This window comes from Eulemur rufifrons, chromosome 15, assembly GCF_041146395.1.
Source record: "Eulemur rufifrons isolate Redbay chromosome 15, OSU_ERuf_1, whole genome shotgun sequence".
NCBI lineage: Eukaryota > Metazoa > Chordata > Mammalia > Primates > Lemuridae > Eulemur > Eulemur rufifrons.
In genome coordinates this window covers 21,413,960-21,434,300 of record NC_090997.1, presented here as the reverse complement: position 1 = coordinate 21,434,300, position 20,341 = coordinate 21,413,960, and the positions used below count along the sequence as shown (strand labels likewise).

At 41.2% G+C, this 20,341-nt stretch overlaps 1 protein-coding gene across 1 annotated transcript in view; it reads right to left on the bottom strand.

Annotated features, from left to right (window-relative positions):
• Positions 1 to 11,645: 11,645 nt before the first annotated feature.
• LRRC1 (leucine rich repeat containing 1) overlaps positions 11,646 to 20,341 on the bottom strand; it is a 131,930-nt gene continuing 123,234 nt past the window's right edge. Inside the window, exons 12-14 of the mRNA XM_069488323.1 lie at positions 15,880 to 16,052; positions 14,743 to 14,879; positions 11,646 to 13,161 (exon numbers count right to left, since the gene is read on the bottom strand). Coding sequence (XP_069344424.1) covers positions 13,003 to 13,161; positions 14,743 to 14,879; positions 15,880 to 16,052 — 469 coding nt within the window. The 3' untranslated portion in view covers positions 11,646 to 13,002. The remainder of the gene's footprint in view (positions 13,162 to 14,742; positions 14,880 to 15,879; positions 16,053 to 20,341) is intronic.

Below are 20,341 nucleotides of genomic sequence, written 5' to 3'. Positions count from 1 at the left end.
ACAGCCCCATCTTCCAAAACAAGTGATCAGAAACATAGAACATCAGCTAAAAGGGTCCCCAAATATTCCATGTGTCCACCGTGGCCACACATCTCAACATGGCCTTGAGTGAGGAGGGATGAGGCCGTGAGCAGGATGTCGCAATGGGGATGGGGAGACTGAGTGAGCGGAGGATGGACGGGCAGGGGCTGTGGGGACCCTGGCTTCAGGCTGGCAGGACTCTTAGAGTGGACGTGCTGTTGACTGAACAAAAAACGCACTTGAAAAAGCAGCAGAGTTGGGGAGTGGTGAAAATTTGACTTTTTGGGGGCAGCTTATATTTGAAGTATCTGCTTATTCAACAGGAAAAGGAAGAAAAGGGGACAGGAAATGAACACGCTAAGCACACTCAAGAAAACAGGCTTTCTTTGCGTTTGAAAGACCCCTTTGATAATCCATCGGGAATGGATGGAGGAAAGGTGAGATCCTTGAAGTCTGGATGCAAATAGCATGCCAAAGTTAGCCAACCACCACCATTAATGAGACTGGAAATGCCTGTAATGTCTAAGTGCGTTACATGACATATGTGTCACTCCCACGCCTCCTAAGACCCCTATACAACAAGCAGGGTCATTTTCATGATGTAGATGCAGAAATGAGGTTCAGAACCTGGAAGTCATTTGTTGAGGACACTGTAGGTCTCAGCGTGATTGCCACAGTGCCCAGCACACATCAGGAACTCAGTAAATATTGGCTTATGGGTTGATAAACTTCAGCTGCAAAATGAGGAGCTAAGCCTGGTTTGAAGCAAGGTCAGAACACTTTCCACCAGCCAGACTGCCTCACCTGCCTCACCTGGTGTTCCCCGGCTGCTTTCTTAGTGCCATTGCTCTTCTTGGTCTTCAGGATGTCTCCTACCAGTTATACTTCCCCAAGTTTCTCTGCCTTCTCCTTCACGTCTCTTACTTTTCTTCCCATCTTTCTTCCTTGGTTCTACAGCCCTTTCTAGACCTGCTGTATCTTTGTCTCTTATAAATAATATAAAACAATTTACAAGTCAAGGAATTAGCACAGTCAAAAATTTAAAACAAAACAACAACAAAAACTTGAAGTACCGAAACAAAAAAAATCAGACCTTAAAGTATCCTACACATCAAAACTCACATAAGCCAAGTTTAATTTTTCAAACAGAAATAAATTTAAATTAGGGGAGATGTTTTCCCCAAAGAGCAATATAATACAAACATCGTTAACTCAAAGCTTCCTTGGGATGGGATTGGTGTTACAACGTGGTGGTACTCTTATCAGGTTATACAAAAAAAATTGCTAATTTAGGGTGTACCTGTTTTACCGATGCCTTTTATTTTCTAAGTATTAGCTTTAATATTTTTCAGAGAATTTTCTTCTCAATTATGATGGAGAAAAGCTGTTGGCTTTTTTACAACACTTTATCACATCTTCTGCTCCAAGTTTTGATTGACTTGGGAAACGTTTTCTAGCATGAGCACCATTCCATAGTTAATACTTGTATAATGTATTGTTATGGGACATAAAAAAGGTTACCATCTGTTTCATAGGGACAGGAGTCAGCAGAATTCCTTGAAGCAGCATCCACGCTCATGACCGACACTGTGGTTCACATGATTGTGCTGAGGAGAGCGGCTATTTCTGTTTACAAGATAACTTTTGCCGTGAAATGAAAATAGCACAAATATATTTACTCAACTAGCCAGGTTTTTTGTGGAAGAGAGGGCTAAGGGATGATTAGAACTATTTAAATTTTTTGTGCATAAAGTGAAACTTAATTTTATATGACATTGCTTGACATATACTTGTAATCATACATAATTGATAAAAGTCAAAGAGGCCATGCTTTTCAGGACTTTTCCGCAGGATGAAAAGGATTATTTCCCTATCTCTCCTGATATATCTCAAGCAAAATTCTGAATGCTCACATTACATATTTTTAATTTGATGATGATGGGGAAACAGGAAATACAGCAAACCAAGGAAATATAGGGTCAGTCAACTGTATGCCATTTTGTGACATTAATTTTTGAAAAAATTTTCTGAAAAAAGTAAAATAATTCTGATTCTCTGGCCCTTTCATTAACTAAAACTATTAATAATAAAATGCATCATGAATGGTTTAGTCCTACAAAGGCAAAGGCCTTCACTGGATTAGAAAGTAGACAAAAAAGAGGGGGAGAAATATAAGCTATGTACTTTAGGGTCACAAGACAATTGAGGGCATTTGGAATCTGGAGACAGTTTTATTTAATAAATTAATGATTCCTAATCTCTTGTCATAAGACAATAAATACTGATACAAAGTGAGTTTTTAAAAAACCAAGTCTTAAGAGAGAAATTATTTAAAATTGAGTCCAGGATAGGAAAACAATCAGATTTAAGATCATGGGAGTAGAGAAACATCATTGGTGGCGGATGTAGTGTGCAGCCCAGATCCGCCTTCCAGAACTCAGGCACTTATTGCCCAGTTGAGTGGGTTGACTGCTTGGTGCTCACCCCTGAGTCCTTCCACTGAAGGAGGCTGCCTTGCCCAAGTTTATGCCCCCTTTCTAGTGGCAGCACACATCTAATTACTGATTGTGGCGTACAAAAGCCTTCCTCCTCACCTCTGCTGGGATCCTGAGCTCCCTGTTGGAGCAGCCAGAGCCTCTGTTGCAATTACATTGCAGTTTAACTTTTCCCACTGCCCAGCCCTGATTTCCTCACTGCTTATACGTGTTGCCGAGAGCTCTTCCCCGTAAACCTCCTACATGCAAACCTCCAGCTCAGGATCTATTCCCTGGGGACTCAATTTACAGCAACCATCAGGCAAAAGCCAAAAGTAAATTGACTCTTAGAATAATTTTTCATGTAGTAATGAGAAAATAATTTCCCTACTTGTCATTTGAAAATGGTAAAGAAAGTATTTCAGACAGTGATAGTTGAGTCACAAAGCAGCCACAGGGATTTAGGGAGAATGTCTATGCATTTGTTCAGAAGAGGGGCTGTGCCGAAAGTCTAGGTTAACGGGTAAGTTATCTCAGCCATAGTTCCGGAAAATCTGCAGTTTCTTAAGCCGATTCTGTTCTGCCTGCAATGCTGAGGACCCAAGAAGCGTGCAGAGATCTCCAACGGGATGCATAAATGTAATGAAGACATCTCGTCTGAATACCATTGTCCAGTGCCAAGAAAATGGGGATCTCTACTGAAAATGCTCCGGTTTTGGTGAGGTTTTTTTCCTTCAGTCTTTCACAGGGAAGAGAAAATCACATGTGATTCTTATTCCATTATAATATATTATCTTTCTTCCAGAAGTATAATAGGTACTATGAAACTGCATTTTCACTTCCAAAGTTAATTTTCACAATAGACCTGTCAACTAGGCAAATTTCTTTCCTCTTCTTTTGTAATCTTCCTCTTTATCTCCCTACGTGTCCTATTTACAAATCCAATCTTCCTCTCCGTCACTGCCCTTCCTCACCTCCTCAACACCCACAAACACCTATTATGTCTCATTTTCCCCTGCCTTCCTCCCACCCTCACCCTAGCTAAAGAGTTTCCTCCAACACAGCTTCTTGCCAGTTGAACTATATCATCACAGACGCTAATCAACTGGCAAGAAGCTTCCTAGAGGCTTCATTACTCATTATGGAGGAAGGAGCATCACGGAAGGCAAAGGCATAAGGGTTCAAGCTGCAAGATTAACCCCGTAATGAGTCATGAGATCAATTTACTTGGTTGTGATCAGCACTGAAAAAGGATGAAATTGCAAATATCATAGTCCCTTGCACATAGCTAAGGCTAAGTACCACACTGGCAAACTTTCATGTCAGCTGTGTACATGTGTTTACTGGGTTGCTACGTAAAAGGCTCCTTCCTGAAGTTGAGTTGCAGTCAAAAAAGTTGGAAAGCACTGAGGTAGTAATTTTGAGAAGGAGGGAGCTGTCCACAGAGTCCAAGGCAGCGGACAGGTCTAGAAGGACAAGAGCTGGATCAGTGTCCCTTATATGGCCACACGGAGGCCTGGGGACCTGGCCGGAGCAGATCCACGGTGCTGTGTATTGCAGACAGAGTCCCCACGGCGATGAGAAGAGGGGTGTCTGGAAATTTGGAAGGGTGGGGGGAAACAAGAATAGACCTTTTTTCCAAGAACCTTGGCAGAAAAGCAAAAGAGAGACAGATACAGAGGGGACTTATGATCAAGGATTTTTGCTTATTTAGAATGGGATTTAAACATGTTTATAGAAGCGGCTGAGATATGGGGCAAAGTGGATCACGGATAGAGGAAGCTCTGAGAGAAAAAGGATCAGAGTGTGGCTGGAGGAGCTGGTTGTCACCAGGAAGTGAGGTCCGGGAAAAAGAGGGTCCAGCACAGGTACACTGTGGGGGCATGTGGTGGGGAATGCAAACTGACAATTCACTTGTAAAAGTCTTTATTTTCTCCATAAAATAAGGCTGATATTCAGACAGTATTGAAATGTGCTGCCTTAACCATTTTTTAAATACTGTATCCCTTCCTATAAGATGCTAAATAGTTTCAATAATGGAGTTTACAAGCCATGCAGTGATGTTGCTCAGCCAGGCCTATAACAGCAATGGGGCCCAGGCAGGAGGGGGTGGCTCTACCAATGCTGGTAGAGCAAGCAGCAGGGCATGCTGTGCTGTCGGTGAGGACCAACGCGCAGGCTCTCTGAGTTCAGTCCATTTGGAAAGCCAGAGTGTCCAGGCAGGTGTCTGGCTGTGATAAGGAGGGAGACATGCCACGCCCTCTGGTGGCTACAAGAGTAGGTTGCACTGCTTCTATTAACTAGAAGCAGAAACCCCTGCAAACTTTTGTCTATAAAGGGCCAGAGAGTAAATATTTTAGGCTTTGAGGGACATTGGGTCTCTATACATTTAAAAATGGGCATGGCCATGTCCCAAGAAAACTATTTACAAAAACAGGCAGTGGTTCATAGTTTAAGGACCCCTGGACTTGACTATTTTAATAGGAATATTATTGAAAAAGTTTGATGTTCCCAAAGCAAATCATGGCTCAGGGAAGGCCATCATTTAGATAGTGACCACTACATTAAACAAGTCCCAAAGATGCACAAATTGTTTGGAAATTCATGATATGATAAATAATTAACACTACTACTCAGATCTCTAGAAAAGTAGTTTTATATTAAATAATATACAATTTTGCTTTAGACAATGAAAAGGGATCTCTTTTAAAATTTATGTATTAATCTATACATTACTGTATATTTCCATACCAGTTACCTATTTTGAGGATCATCCTTGGGGTGACAAGGGGGATGATGAATTTGGGGAGAGTAATGAAACCTTGGAACAGTTGAATAAGGCAACTTATTTCCTAAGGACACTAAAATGGTGGTTGTGCTGCATGAAGAAAGCTGGTGAGGTTTGGGATCCTGAAGTTGGGTGTCTCAGGTTGGGTGTTTCCCAAACTGATACCATGGTTGGGGGATTTCTTTCAACGGCTCAGGTGTAAGGGAGGATTGTGTGTTTGCAGACTTCAGGCACAGACACACAAATGGGAAAGACTTGGCTCCTGCCCACTGGAAGTCCACAGCGCGGGGGCTGACGTGTTAATACATTCTCACCACATCTGGCCATCAGCATCTCCAGCCTTCCCCTTAGGCACTCACCCACAGGTAAGCACAGTTTCTGCTTCTGTTGGCACTTCCTCTACTCCGGTGAGTTTGTGTATATTAACACGAGGAGCCTGAAGGTCAGCACATGACTAAAGAGACCAAAATGCTCTTATGCCTACACGTGGAGCAACTGCCCACACATTTCAAGAAGGCGAAAACAGCTGGTAATTATTGAAAACCTTCTATGTGCTCTATTTGTCATCTAGTTCTAGGTATTATTTCCATTCTACAGAAGAGCTAAGTGAGACTTGGGGAAATTGAGGAAAACCTCTCAAGGTCACAACACTAGGTAAGTGCTATAGCACTTAAATCCAGCTCCGCTGAAGCCCAAGCTGCTGCTCTTTCCAGTACACCGCAGCAGCGGTTCTCCAAGTGTGTTCTCTGGACCAGGAGCAACAGCAGCAGCACCTGGTGAGAAATGCAAATTCTCAGGGTTCCCCCACCCAAGACCTACCAAATCAGAGACTGGGGAGTGAGGCCAGCAATCTGCTTTAACAATGCCACCAGGGGATTCTCAGGTTTGGGAACAGTTGCACAATATTGCCTTCAAGAAATATAGTACAGTAGATGCTAGGTTATAAGATGGTGAGCAAGATAGGCTAAGCCACACCAGGCATCCTGGAGAAATCTACAGAGCTAAGGGTAGAGACAGGGCAGCCAGCACTGATTTTTCTAAAGAACTTGTACCAGTTCTTTAAAGCACAAGTAGTTGTGAACAGAGTAAAAGAAACGAACCAGGAGCTTTGTGTTTGGTTGCTGACATTGTTTCTTCTAACAACCTATCTGCTCCGTGGATTTGCTATACTTGAGATGTGGAATCAAAGGTAGGTAATTTGCCCAGGGTCAAGTCCCCACAGGTGACAAACTCTGGGTTTCCAAAGGACTGCCTCTACCCAGGTCCCAGAGGCATATGGCCTTCTCCTGCCGGCACGCATCAAAATGAAGACGGACAGTCATTGTTGGGGAGGGAGTTGACATTAAGCGGGTATCTCCCCTAAGTGGCGATTTTTCTATACTGCGTACCGTTCAGGTGTCCAGGTGAGAGCACAGCAGGCACGAGGCTTACTTTGCATCTGTCAGGGACTTGTCAAATGCCTTCCCAGGGACATCTGCCATCATCTGTGAGAAAGAGGCAGAGCCGGAGCATGACAACTCCCACAGCCATCAATGGCAATATTCCTGACCCTCAGATGTTCCAAAATGATTAAAACCAAGAGCAACCCCAACCTGACAGACCCAGCCCACGGCCCTGTTCTCGAAACTTCCCAAACTAACACCGAAACTCGCCCCACCCATTATGCCTCTGGGCCAATGGGCAGGACCAAAATTCAAGAAGAACATTCAATGCCCAGACAAGTAAGTGTGTTGTTTTGTTTTTTCAAGCAGTGCTGAGTGAGGTTTAAACAAACAAGCACTCACATCTACGGCCGAGAAAGGGGGCGGGAAGCAACCGCCAGGTGTATGAATGTGAGCACAGGACACTCGGAATCCAGACGGGGACAAACCGTCTCCCAGGACAGCCCATGTCCAGCGAGTATCTTCTTCAGGTCCTCAGTTGAGTGCAGTCCCACGGGGTGCTTCAGTAACTTTCTGCAAGCTGCTGTTATAAAGCAGCAAGACTTCATGTATGACTTCCCTTATGAAAGCATCTAAAGAAAAGCCTTTGCAGACTCTGTATTTACACGGGATCAGGTGTGGGGTGTCACTCTATCATGCCCTGGTACGAGCCCACTTGTGTAGACCACATAAGGCCTTCTCTTTCTACCACCAGGGTGGTAGAGCCAGTTTCAAATAAAACTGAACACGGCTTAGTCACACACGTTTTCTAGTCTTCCTGTTTTCTGCTTCACTGATTGAATAGCAGTTCCTAAATAGGAGCCATCATTATTTATCAAATCTTTCACAATAACACTTTCTAAAAGGACGACTTTAAATAACAAATCGTAAGTCACCTTTCTTGTTTCCCCCAAAGTGCATGCAGGTCAAGTTGCAGCACCATGGATCTCCAAGTGTTCGTGATTTGTCTTTTCTCCAAGGGTAGGCTATTAAAGGTAGTGAGGATAAAGAATCATTCCGAACTGATTAGCTCACTCTAGAGCTAACTGCCAATTTTTGGAACATGTTAAAGCTCTCTCAGAGAGCCGGTTACTAAACTATCACTCCAGTTCATGTTGAAAACGTATCCATTTTTTTTTTCTGGCCACCCACTAACCAAATAATTTATCTCCTAAGGTTCTTCGGATTTGCACACAGTTTGAGATGGCAAAGAACCCACAAACATTTCCATGGCACTTACCATTGGACATGATGGGGAGGGGAGTGGGAAGGTCAGAGGGTGCAGACTCATAGTATTTGCAACCACAAGTATTAATAGACACAAATGAAGGCCCAATTCTGCATAAATTTCACTCAGTTCCACATTCGTCTTTGTCTACAACTTAGACCTAAATCTTCTCAATAAATAAGGCCAGAACCATTACCACTGTGATAAATACAATTCTAAATGTAATTACAGGTTCACAGTATTTTGGCCAGGGGAGGGGAGGGGAGGAAAGCAAAGCAAAGGAGCGATGGAGGCTGTGGGTGCTAGAAGCTGGAGATGTGCATTTGAATTCCAACTTAGTCACTCACTGGTTGATCTTGTGCAAATTAGCGAAACTCTTTGAGTCTTAATCCTCTTCGATGCACAATGGAAATGCCACCACCTGCCTCATGGGGTTGTTCTGGGAAACTGAGGCTGTGTTCAGCGAGGTTGGTGTGGGGCACACAGCAAGTGTGAATGGCCACCATCGTTTCTAGCACCATCTTACTGTAAAAAAGGGCAGCTCATTTTTGTTTAGAAGTTAAATGCTGATGCCTCAAAAGAAACTTGGAGGATCAACCAAACTGGATTCTTGCCCAGTCAGAACTCAAGAGCCCTTGGCTAAAAGCCATGCCTGTCAGAGTGAATGCCCACTCTCGCAGTTTAAAGTTACGCTGTCCTCCCTCCTCCCGGCCAACTCCTAGACACAAAACCTTGTCTCCAACCTTTCATGCAGCCTGCCGAACAAAAGTTAACTAGATCAGGTTCTTCTGGTTGGATTCCCTTTCCCGCCAGCTGTCTGCTTTTAGAACAAGAACGCATGCACTCCAGTGTGTTGGGAGTGTACCCAAGCCGGGCTGCGCTCGTGTATCTGTTGCAGCAGGTTTTTCTCCATGGATGATCCATGTCTTAAATCAACTTGTCCCTTCTGATACGTAAAAGCCTCAGGGGCCTCCCTTCGAGAGAAAGGAGACGGAACACAGCAAGAGGTGAAAAAGGAGAAAGTTGTGAAAATCCCAAGTGAAATAAAGTAGGGAGAAGACAAAACGAGCACCGCACGCCCAAAACTAGAAAATCGAGGACCTGCAAAAAGGGGGACATTTCGTGAAAAAAGAGACCGTTTTCTCAACCAGGCATTTCATGGCTTCTTGGTAGGAACTAGTTTTACCTTGAGGATGGGTAGTTACTAAGTCCAGTTAAAATGAGGGGGTTACTGTGAGACTATTGCTAAGCTTAACCATTAAGTAAACCCACTGGACAAATTAAAATTCCCTCATCTATTACATAAGTCAGGAGTCTACATATAAAACCACAGGAGAAAACACTTTCGGATAAAGTTTTCCCTGCCAGACTAGAATGTGTCCTCATTCCTGAGAACACCACCCGTCTGATCACATACTGCTGGTTTGGTGGTAGGCATTGCAGAGCTGCTAGTAACACCACTGTCATAGTAACCGCAAGACCTGTAATAATGGCAGCCACCCACCTCCTGGGAGCTTGTTTCGTGGGTCCCACTGAATCCTCACTCTAAGCCTGTAAACAGTAGCACTGCCCTATTTCAGGGATGAAGGACCCGAGGCCCAGATGGGTTAGATAGCTTGGCTCAAACCCATGAGACAGGGCGGGGATTCGAACCTACGTCCATATGCATGTAACTCCAGCGGCATGCTCTGTGGACTCTCAAAAGATTTTAACTCCAAAGTACTGTTTTAAAGGGCACGCTCGCTTTTCCTGAGCTTCTTTTGAAAAAATAATTTCATTGTACAATCATCTTCTTACGGATATATTTTAAAATATCACTTGGTTCCTTTTAAATGGCTTCGTATTGGCCTTGCGGAAGGTGGGTGTTAGGTATAGGAGGATCCATTATGAGATTCTTTTTGGATGTTTTGAATTTTCCATAATAAAAAGTAGTCTGTGTTTTTTTTAATTGGCTCCTTGGAAAGTTGGATGAGGTAAGACAACTATAATGGGTGAAGCGAGATTTCAGTTCTCTGTGGATGTCACTGAGCTGCAACATCCCTAATCACCTTCTATTAATGAGTGGCTTCAGTGCAGTCCCTTGTTGGAAAGCATCTGTGTGGCCTTGCTTACCACACAGCAGCAGCAGAGTGCCCCCAGCAGAGTGGCACTTCTACAAGGGAAGGGTTCCCTTTCTGACACAAAGAATGTTCCCAGCCTCCACCCACCAAGCATGTCTCCCCAGGTGGTGGTAGGTTCAGAAGGAGAAGGCAGAAGCCCTGCTGTGTGAGGCTGGTGCGAATAATTCCACCCGGCTGGCTCCCTAGCCTCCTTGATAGCCTGCTAGCAAGTTTTTAGAAAGATTGGGTTGGTCAGGACCACTCCTCCAAACATTCCAGGGAAAAACCTCAACATCCAGGCAAAAGTTTATGATTTCTTACCCATCCCTCTTTCATCATCGATGACTTTGATGATTTCACCCCCTTTAACTTTTTTGTCTATTTTATCCACCAAAGTATTATCCAAGGTATAATTTCCTTGCTAAAATGAGGAAATAAAGGGCTATGAAAAAAAACTGGGTGAACAGGTCATACTAACCTCCTTTCCTGCTTTTACATGTCATTCTCACAAGACAAACAGGCTGTATACTGTCCTCCTCCCTCTCCCACAGGGCGGGCCAGGCAGGAGGGGGCGTGGTGGCTGACAGTGCTGTGTAAATCTCCTGAAACAAGGTCTGGAACTTTCAGCACTGGGCTCACAAGGGAAGGGTATCTTTTTACATAATTAAGTTTTTCTTAAAACTACAAGCCTTTAAAAAGGCTTGGTGTGTTCTCAAGTTGGAATTGTTTGGCTGCTGCTGTTTCCATTGTGAGGTTTGATTCTAGCGTCCTGAAGTTAAAACAGCACTACAGTATCACGTGGTATAAGAGATTAAGATGAAAGTAGTGCTCCCCTCTCAAAGGGAGGAGGGAAACAAACAAAATCCCCGAAACTGAAAACAAAAAGCAAACCAAACCAACTAGGTGAATGTGAACTAAAGGAGACAGGCCAAAGGAAACATAAAAATTTCCTAGAAAAAGTTAAGTATTCACACAACAATCTGTCCACCTCTAGCATGCTAAAGCCATGATAAACTGAGCGGGAAAGGATCGGCTTTATATAAAAACAAACAAAAAATACCACGCGAGTTCTATTTGTTCTTCACTGTCAAGACAACTCTCGTGAAATAAAACCCATTTTGCTTATACACAAACAGCCCATGAGTTAGTGGCATCATCTTTATACACTTAAAACAGAGGATGCCAAAATCTTAAAATGGGTACCCCATGGAATAAGGAGCAAGGTAGAAAACTGACCAGCTGAAAACCAGTTATGTGTCATGGACTTTCAGCTCCATAAATAGTTTTAAAAATGCACACACACACATATATACACAACCTAAAAAGCTAAGTGAACTCAATAAGTAAATGGATAGAAATTAAAGGTATTGAATTTAATTGGTTGAAAATGGGTTTCTACAGAGTCCAATTGGCCAGGCAGCCACAACCCAAAATTATGAGCTACACCTGAAGGCAATTCTGGGTCCTTCCCTGTGTGAAGAACAAGTGAATGTGAGTCCCACAGGAGGTTACTCAAAATTGACCAGTCATGTAGATATTTAATGGATACATTGTCAAAGAATTCAGCTATCTATTGTCATTTGAACATACAAAATAATTAATTTTAAAAAGCTGTATGGCCAATGTCCAGGGTGAATTTATTTCACAGAGGGGGAGGAAAAAACATGATTTTCCTAGATACCACACAGTGACTGGCACTTTCCATTTCTTTTTATCACAGCATAGAAAAATCAACATAAACACAGCGAAACTTATCCCAATACCCCTTAAATTAGCTGATTTAAAATTAAATCTTGAAGCCATATTTTGTTATACTTTGATTCAAACTCTATTTACAAATTAAATTGCACTTACAAAGATAGCAACATTTCTATTATGATAGTAGGTTATTTTGCTTTATTGTGGTTTTATATCTGGACATAAAATTTTTAAAGCTTTCTTGAATAAAAATCATACTTTTGTTTGTAGTACATAATTTATTTACCCACTGAATTTCTGAACCAGTTTTCTCTTTTTGTGCTTTTCTGCTCTATTTTATTTTACAAATGGCACACATCTTCGGAGTCATAATTTCCTTTGTGCAGGCTGAAACTGCACTAATTACAAGAAACTTATTCGTGAAAAGGTAAAATGTAAGAAATAAAATTTAGCAGTCTAATCCTTTGGTTCATCTTTTCAAAAAAAAAATCAACTGATATAATTTACAAATCGACGGTAATTCATCTTTTTGGTTAAAAACAAATCCACCAAGGTAGATTACTGATTAAAATGCAACACTGCTTTAAAAGTACCACATTCCCATTCTCATCTCACTGCTCAAGGCTGCCGTCATTCACAATTGGTTGGACAGGACACAGGGTACAGTAAGGCACAAGTGGATGGTACAGATAAAAACAAATACTTTAGGACTTGTTTTTCTTCACAAATACTAAAATATGTACCGTTTTCAAGATAAAATAACAAAAAAGAATACATATTTGTTTGTTACAAAATACCTATACAAAATTTTTAAATTTACACCATCTGAGCTGCCAGAAAAGGTTTAAAAAGTATCAATTTTTCCCCATACATAAAACTATCTCTTATCAGTAGGTCCAAGAGAAACTTGGGTTCAAAATGTCCCAGCACTGTATGAAAGGGAGGAGGGTACAAATTCCCCTTCCTGCTCTCCCTTACCCCAACAGAAGACAAAAACAAAGGTCAGATGTTTACAGTAGTGTATTCTACTTATCACAAACAACTGAAATTAAAAAAAAAAAAAAAAAAATCATGCCGGGAGACCACTGGTGCGATGACTGGGTGAGGGATGAGAATAAGGCACTTCCTGGGAGAGCAGCATCCTGACGCTCGACAGGGGGAGGTGACACGAAGGTGCTGGTGAGGACGAGGACTGCGTGAGGCTCCTCAGAAGCAGACAGGAACATCTCGACAGCAGAGGAAGACACGGGAGGTAAAACCTGGAGGCGCAGTTCTACACAGAGGTGGTCACTCGGTCAATGGCATGATTGACCTCATTTTTGTTTGAATCCAGTCCTTTAGCAGCATTCATGTCATTCCGTAAATTCTCCACTGTCTTTTTCATGGTCTTTAACTCCCCCGGGTGTGGAGTGGCTCGCCTTAGAAGTGTTCTCTAAAAACAAACAGTCGAGTGTTTTGGTTTGATTCCATCACTTTTTCAAAACATGCAGCTTCAAGGTGTTAGCATTCCTGTACAAATCTTACCCCTCTTAGAAATTATGAGTGCAAGTGGGTGGAAAAGCTTTCTTTGGAGATAAGTGCATTTATCAACTGCTCACTGGTAGTTAATGGAAGATGAAAGTGTTTCGTATAACTTATCTAGTCACGATAAAAGGATTACTTTTAGAATAAAAGAATACTTTTAAAAACATGCGATTAGTGTAAAATAAAAATAAGGTTTCAGAAACTGTAAGAAAATATTTTTTTTTTAATTTAAGATATAATTACAGGATGTGGAGAAACAAAAAAAAAAATAAAGAAGTAAATAAAAAAACTCTAAATTACAATCACTATAATGTTCTTCTATTACCCAAAGTGATTCTGGCTTTCTTCAACCCTTGAGGCATGGGAGTTGAAGGAAAAGGGAAGAGAGACAGAAGGATTTCTTATTTGGATGCTGTGCTATTTATATGATCTAATGATGAAAGTGCACATTTTCTTCTAAAAAGACCACAGTGCAGGAAGATGAGTAACAGGGTATGGGCAAATTTTAAAATACTGTCTTATTTAATATGTTACATGATCTTTAGCTCAGAAAAGAACATTTACATCTTGTAAATGGTCTATCCAGGAGCTTCAGGAGAAACCAAACTAGGTTAATAAAGTGAATAATGAAGTCACTGGTGAAGCCATCACACTCCACACAAGTCTTGGGGTAAGCATTAAGGAGTCATCTATGTTGAAGTTATTTTGTCATCCCTAGTTCCCATTTTGTACTCCACTGCTGTGAATGCCTAAAATCCCATCTGGTGACAGCTAGAATAACAGAGACTATAGGCAAGAATTTAAAAACTGCCCTCTGTTTGGGGGGCTGCAAATACTCCCTCTAAGCTCTGCTAATGAAAATCTCAATTCGTGCAAGGAGTTTAAGAAGCCAAAGTCAACTGTTAGGAAGATGTCAAGAGTTGTCACCAACCCTAAGAGATGCTGGATGTCTGAGAGACATTGTCAAGTATGGATGAAAGTAAGAGTGAGTGGTACTTTCAACTCTCTTCCCGATTTCTAAACAAAAAAAACTTGTTAAAACATAATCCAGCTAAGATCACAGAGGCTCTACACAAAGGTTAAGGTAACCTGCTTACATGAAGAAGAGAGATAAGTTTGTTCCTAAGTCACATCGTGACAAGTGGATGGACCCAACATGGCACAGCCATAAATGGGGGTGGAGGTTGGGAAGAGACTTCATTCATTTGGAACAATAAAAAAGAAAACAGGGGGAGTGGGAGATGAAAACTATCACAAAGCAGCACCATAAATTATTCAATCAAAAAACCAACAAAAGTTCCATTTGCCTTATTTGCCTTCCTGACTCAGTACTTAGAAGCATCTAGTTTTGTCTTCTAAAAAATTCCGAAATGCTGAATGCAAAACAGAGACCATACTATTTGAAAATAAAGAAAAATCCTTATTAGATGCCATACTCAATCTTTTCATTTTGAACCTCCACAAAGGCAAAGAATCACCGTTATCATACCGTTTCATTGTCTTCTTCATCTTTTTCATCTTCCAAAAATCGGATTGCACTGACTCTGTTTACCGCACGCTCATTCCAGGCTTCGTCAGAGACATCGTTCACCAAGCTCTCCAGCGCACCACAACGAGGCAGATTCTCTGCGGGGACGAAGATCACATCAGCAGGGAACTCTGGCTCCTGTGACTGGCAGCTGCTCTACAGAACCGTGTGGCTGACTGGGCAGAACCCAGACGGCGTCCCAGGAGCATGACATCAGAAATAAGCAGGGCAAACCACGGTCTGAATCGCTAAGTTTTGGCTTTAAAAAACAAAAAGAAAAAGGCCACCCCCCACCCTTTTTTTAAATGATGCATATGTAATTCTACTTAACATCCTATAAAATATCTCCTAAATTAATATTTAATATTTTATTACAGACTGTCATAATAATTTAGAGTCCTTTTTTCATAATTTTCTTTTACACAGGAACTTCAAAAATTTTCTGGGACAGTGACGGGACTACACATGTCGGATACTAGTCTCAGTAACACTGCTACCACATTTTTTTCTCTTAGAGCCTGAGAAGCTCAACTAACAGCTCTAAGAAGCTCTCTTCGAGTTGGGACTGGCAAAGTGGCTTTGGGGCCTGGCCGCTTGGACTCCCATCTCCCCAGGGCACCCTGGTTCTCCTCTATCAAACCCAGGTCTCAGCAAAGGCTTTATAATAGCATTTTGATGTTAGAATGAATATTTTTTAAAACCACACAATCTATAAAATAAAGGTACAATGACTCAAAATAACTCACTAGCTCGAAAACAGCATGCCAGTGGTGTTAACTACTAATCCTCTCAACTATCAGTTGGTTTTTAAGAGACTCTGTTACTTTTTCTAGAAGTATTGTATTTTCAGCCTTAGCTATAATTCAAAACCAAAAGGCCGTTCACAGAATTTCAGACATGACAAACAAGCGTGAGTGGCCCTTTTTCTGCAAGGACATAGGAGACCCTTCTCAGAGGAGTCCCACAGTGACCTCCCCTGAGCTGGCTCTAGGTGCAGATCAGACAAAGCACAACCACACGTGGGAGTCAGAGGCCTTACGGATATTAGCTTCTGCGCATTCTCGTGGCCATGTGAATACCTCCTTATATTAAACTCACCTTGGCAAGTAGGTTCAGAAGGCAGCTGAGGAAGTAAGACACAGGTTAAAATCTTCTCCCCTGTGGCGTGGTCTGTGTCTGTCTGGAACGTGAGCAGAGGCTGGGACTGGTTGTCGGATAACCACAGAGCCTTCAACTTCAAGGCCGTCAGGGATAAAGGCAGATGCAACAACCTAGTTTAAAACAGAAGGAGACATCACCACCTCAGATTTTGTAATTCAACCAATTCCTGTCAATAAAAACATGAAAAAAATTAAAGGGAGTTTCCTGAGATTTGGTTCAAAATTTAAAAAAAAAAAATGGTTTATAATAAGATACTTGATAAACTCTTTGCAAGTAGATTCTTCAGAAGGTTACTGTGCTTCCCTTTTCTGCTATCACTTCTCTCATTAGAATCTCCACGCCGCAGGGCAAAAAAAATAAAAATAAAAAAATAAATAAAAAATGAGGAAATCATAGGACACATTATTAGGTCTTGTACTGGGTTTCAATTTAAAAAGGGGAAAAAAGTCAGCATGACTGTGGAAGGACCCAGAAGAGTTCTTCCTACCGCCAACGGCAGCGGCCTCGCTGGCAGGGAGAGTAGGAGGCCACGGGATTACCTGTTCCCAGGGGCACCAGGAAAGGAAGGAGATGCCTAGAGTGCCAAAGAGTTTAAGTTGTTGGTAAAATACAGATTAAAAACCATTTTGCATGGACTCTGTTTGCTTTCTCTAGGGAGATTATTTCAGGTATTCCATTTTAAACTTTTCTCTTTCAGTTTCTAGAAGCTCCCACTTCTCAGACTCCTAGGTGATAATTAGCATCCACATCAGACTGTTTCAGTTTCAAATGGGGTAGTACATGTGAAAGCACTTTAAACGCTATAATGTGACACCTAAAGCTTAGTTTCATACATGGACTTGCACAAAGATTTGACAGATTGGCTGCAACCAGTAAGATCTACTTAGGAAAGACCACTGCCAGAAATCATACGTACGTGGTACTTGCAAAAAGTTACTTGAGTGCAGTGGTTCTTAGCGAGGGATGACTTTGCCCCTAGGGGAAGACGTGCCAATGTCTGGAGACAGTCTGGGTTGTCACTACCAGGGGGTCGTGTGGAGTGGGGGTGTGCTATGGGCAACTAGTGGGCAGAGGCCAGGGATGCTGCTCAATACCCTACAGCACACAGGACAGCCCCCACAACAAAGATGGATCCGGCCCCAAATGCAACACTGCCAAGGATGGAATCCCTGCTATAGTAAAAACCAATGCCTCACGCTAGTTGACTAATTCACTCTGAAAACAACCAATCCTCTGTGGATACCAGTAATTTAAAGTTTAAGGGATTTAAAGTTACATATATTTCATCAAATATTTTTTTTACTCTAAGGATGGCTCCATGTTATTAAATTATGGATCAATCATAGAAATGACTTTGTAAGAGAGATATACACCTATCTCCAGCTAATGTATGTGGGCAATCTGCCTATACATCTTACTAACAGATTCATATTGCATTAGCAAACATACATACCATTTGAATTGACAGAACTTATGGGAAATAAACTATAACTCTATGTAGAGACATGAAAAGAAGTTATATTTCAATAATATAAAACTAATCTGAGTAAAATGTAGGCATAAACTGGATAAATTACTTTAAATATCAAAGGACACATAGAAAGTATTAACAACAAATGCATTATTAACTTCCCACAATAACAGTATGTTTTGCAAAACATTGCTAATGTATTAGTCACAGAGATGAGAAAATATTTCCTTTTCCTTAACAATTAGCCCAGTAAAGGCTGATACATCCCATGCATGTGTATTGAGTATGGTACTAAGTACTGTGAAATTGTAACTCATGTGGGAGTCAGGTTCTAGAGTCAATGAAAACTACATATATTAAAATCGCCTTGAAAGACTGTGTGTACCATAGATTACGGGATTTCACTAATGAGAGCCACACTGAGCAAGAAATATGTATTTTTAAATCCTAGAATCTACCCAGTGTGGTGATATGCTCATACCAAGAGAAGGACTCCCAAAGAAATATGAGAAACGGCAGATTCACAACTCCATCTCTCCCTACTTTGAGGGATTTGTTCCTTGATGGGATAGAAAGTGAAATCTCTTGTGCTTATACAAAAATTATTTCTCCTTCCACCCAATGGCCGTCACAAGGAAGTTAAAACATGTATTTGCCAGGCACTGTGACCAGGAGAACGGCCATTATACATGGTGAAAGCTTAAAGTACATTAAACTCTTTCATTTTACTGAACAAAAGAATATTTTTTTTTCCCATTTATGTTAAAAGAGGAGTCAAGCTAACATCCTCCAGAACGTTTAAAGTTTCAAGTCCTGGGCAAGAAACTTATAGTCAGCATCTCTACCTTTCTTAATCATGAGAGTATAATGAAAAAAAAAATCAAGACCTGAAAACTGGCACAAAACACAGATACTCAAACATGGTCATCATAACTTCTCAAGTAATAACTGGCTTCCCAGCTGAATGCTAAAGCAAGGGTACATACATAAAAGGGTAAAAAGAGCATCAGTAATAAATAACAGCTTCTAGGGATGACGCACCATACAATAAAGGCTAAGATAAAGTACTAAACTCTACAACAAATCTTACAATCATATTTCAACTCAGATTAATGAGTTGCCAAAAACACCAGTTCTCCTGCAAAGAGTCAAAGTGTCAGCTTGAGCATGGCTGCTGCCGACCGAGTCCACATCACACACAAGCCGCCCACTGTCTTGTGGACAGAAGTTACCGGTGGTGTCAAAGAGCAAAAAAGGCCCTGTTCCCTGTATAGTCTGCACACACAGACCCTGCGGGCTGGGCCGGCTCTTCTCGCTCACTGCAGCCTGGGGGAAAATGTACACACACACACTCTCCCCTGTTTCTCTTGGGTGAACCATCTCAGCTACAAGTCAGAAAATAGATTAAAAATATTACTGCGTTCCAGAGGAGTTCATAGCACATTTTTTGTTTATTCTGGTACCTTCTACACACCACAGAATAAAATTAATCAACACAAGAAACCACAGCCCCACTTGTACACATCTCTATGTTCTATTTAAGACTACATCCCCCCAGAAATCAAAAGCCTGTGGTTACTGTTCATACCAATGGCACAAGGACCAAAGCAAATGAATAACCAAACTGTGAGCCTCTCACCGCCAGTTGTATCTATGGCCAACCCAGCCCAAAGTGACCTTCCATGCCCCTGAACTGCTCTAGCAGTCGCTTTGTCAAATTCATTTAATACCTAAGCATGACCCACTGATTAATATTAACTTAACCTATGGCTGGATACTTCTTACAAAGTGATGTTTCATCTGTTTGTTACCTCCTATTAGAATGTTTAGTTCTAAGCTAAATTTTCAAAAATGTTAAATACATATATGTGTGTGTGTGTGTGTGTGTGTGTGTGTATATATATATATATATGGAGAGCATAATCAGTGAAAAAATTTAAATGATACCAGAATATCTAAAATGAAAGCGCCTGCCCATACCCTCAAGTCTCCACTCCTCCTCTAGGGGAGTTACTATTAATATTTTGGTATAATGCAATGGTAACTTTTCAAAAAAACAAAAAAACTAAAGTGAGAACACTATATATCGTTCAACACTTGTTCTTTTCACTCATTATCATGGGTCACCTTCTGTGTCACCAGAGAAACATCTCATTCTTGGCTTAGTATTCCACAGTATGGCCATGGTGTTCTCTTTGAATATTTTTTAAATTTAATTCTTTGGATTAGGTAATACATACATACATAGTATAAAATGCAAAGGTGTGAATAATTTCCCAATTGTTTCTGCTATTCGGTACTACTAATACTACAAGTAAGAAAGTTCCTCAAATACCCAATTTTGTGTGCTTGGTGGATATTCCTATGGGAGAGAGTCTAAGAATTAGGGGAGTCAGTGCCCCTGGGTAACTGATGATACAAGACACCTTCTTCCTTACTGTCACAGAGTTTGATACTTAGTTTCCAAGTGGCTCTTTATAGTCATTCTTGCTCTAATTTCTCCTATCAAACTTGCAAAAGAAAGTTTCTGGAAATTAACAGTGTAGCCTCCCTGCTGCATTGTGCTATTTTTATATGCTTGAGAGAAGAGGCAGAAACTTTTGTATTTGGCATGATTTCCCCTGGTGTGACATTTCTGTAAGCTAAAAGGCTGACAAGGTAGTCTTTTTTATTATTATTAGTTTCTATACTGATACTTCAAATAAGTAGTGATTAAATATTTTAATAGGCTTAAAATTTGGCTATGAATCTATATATACATGGGCTAAATGACACACTTAACTGACTCAGATGACAGCTATGTAACTCGACTTAATTGCATTTTCTCTACCCTGGCCCAAGCATAATAAAAATTTACCTTTCTCCTCTTCTGCATTGAAAGAAGAGAATGAGGGTTTCACTCATGTGAAAAATAGTTTTTAGACATCA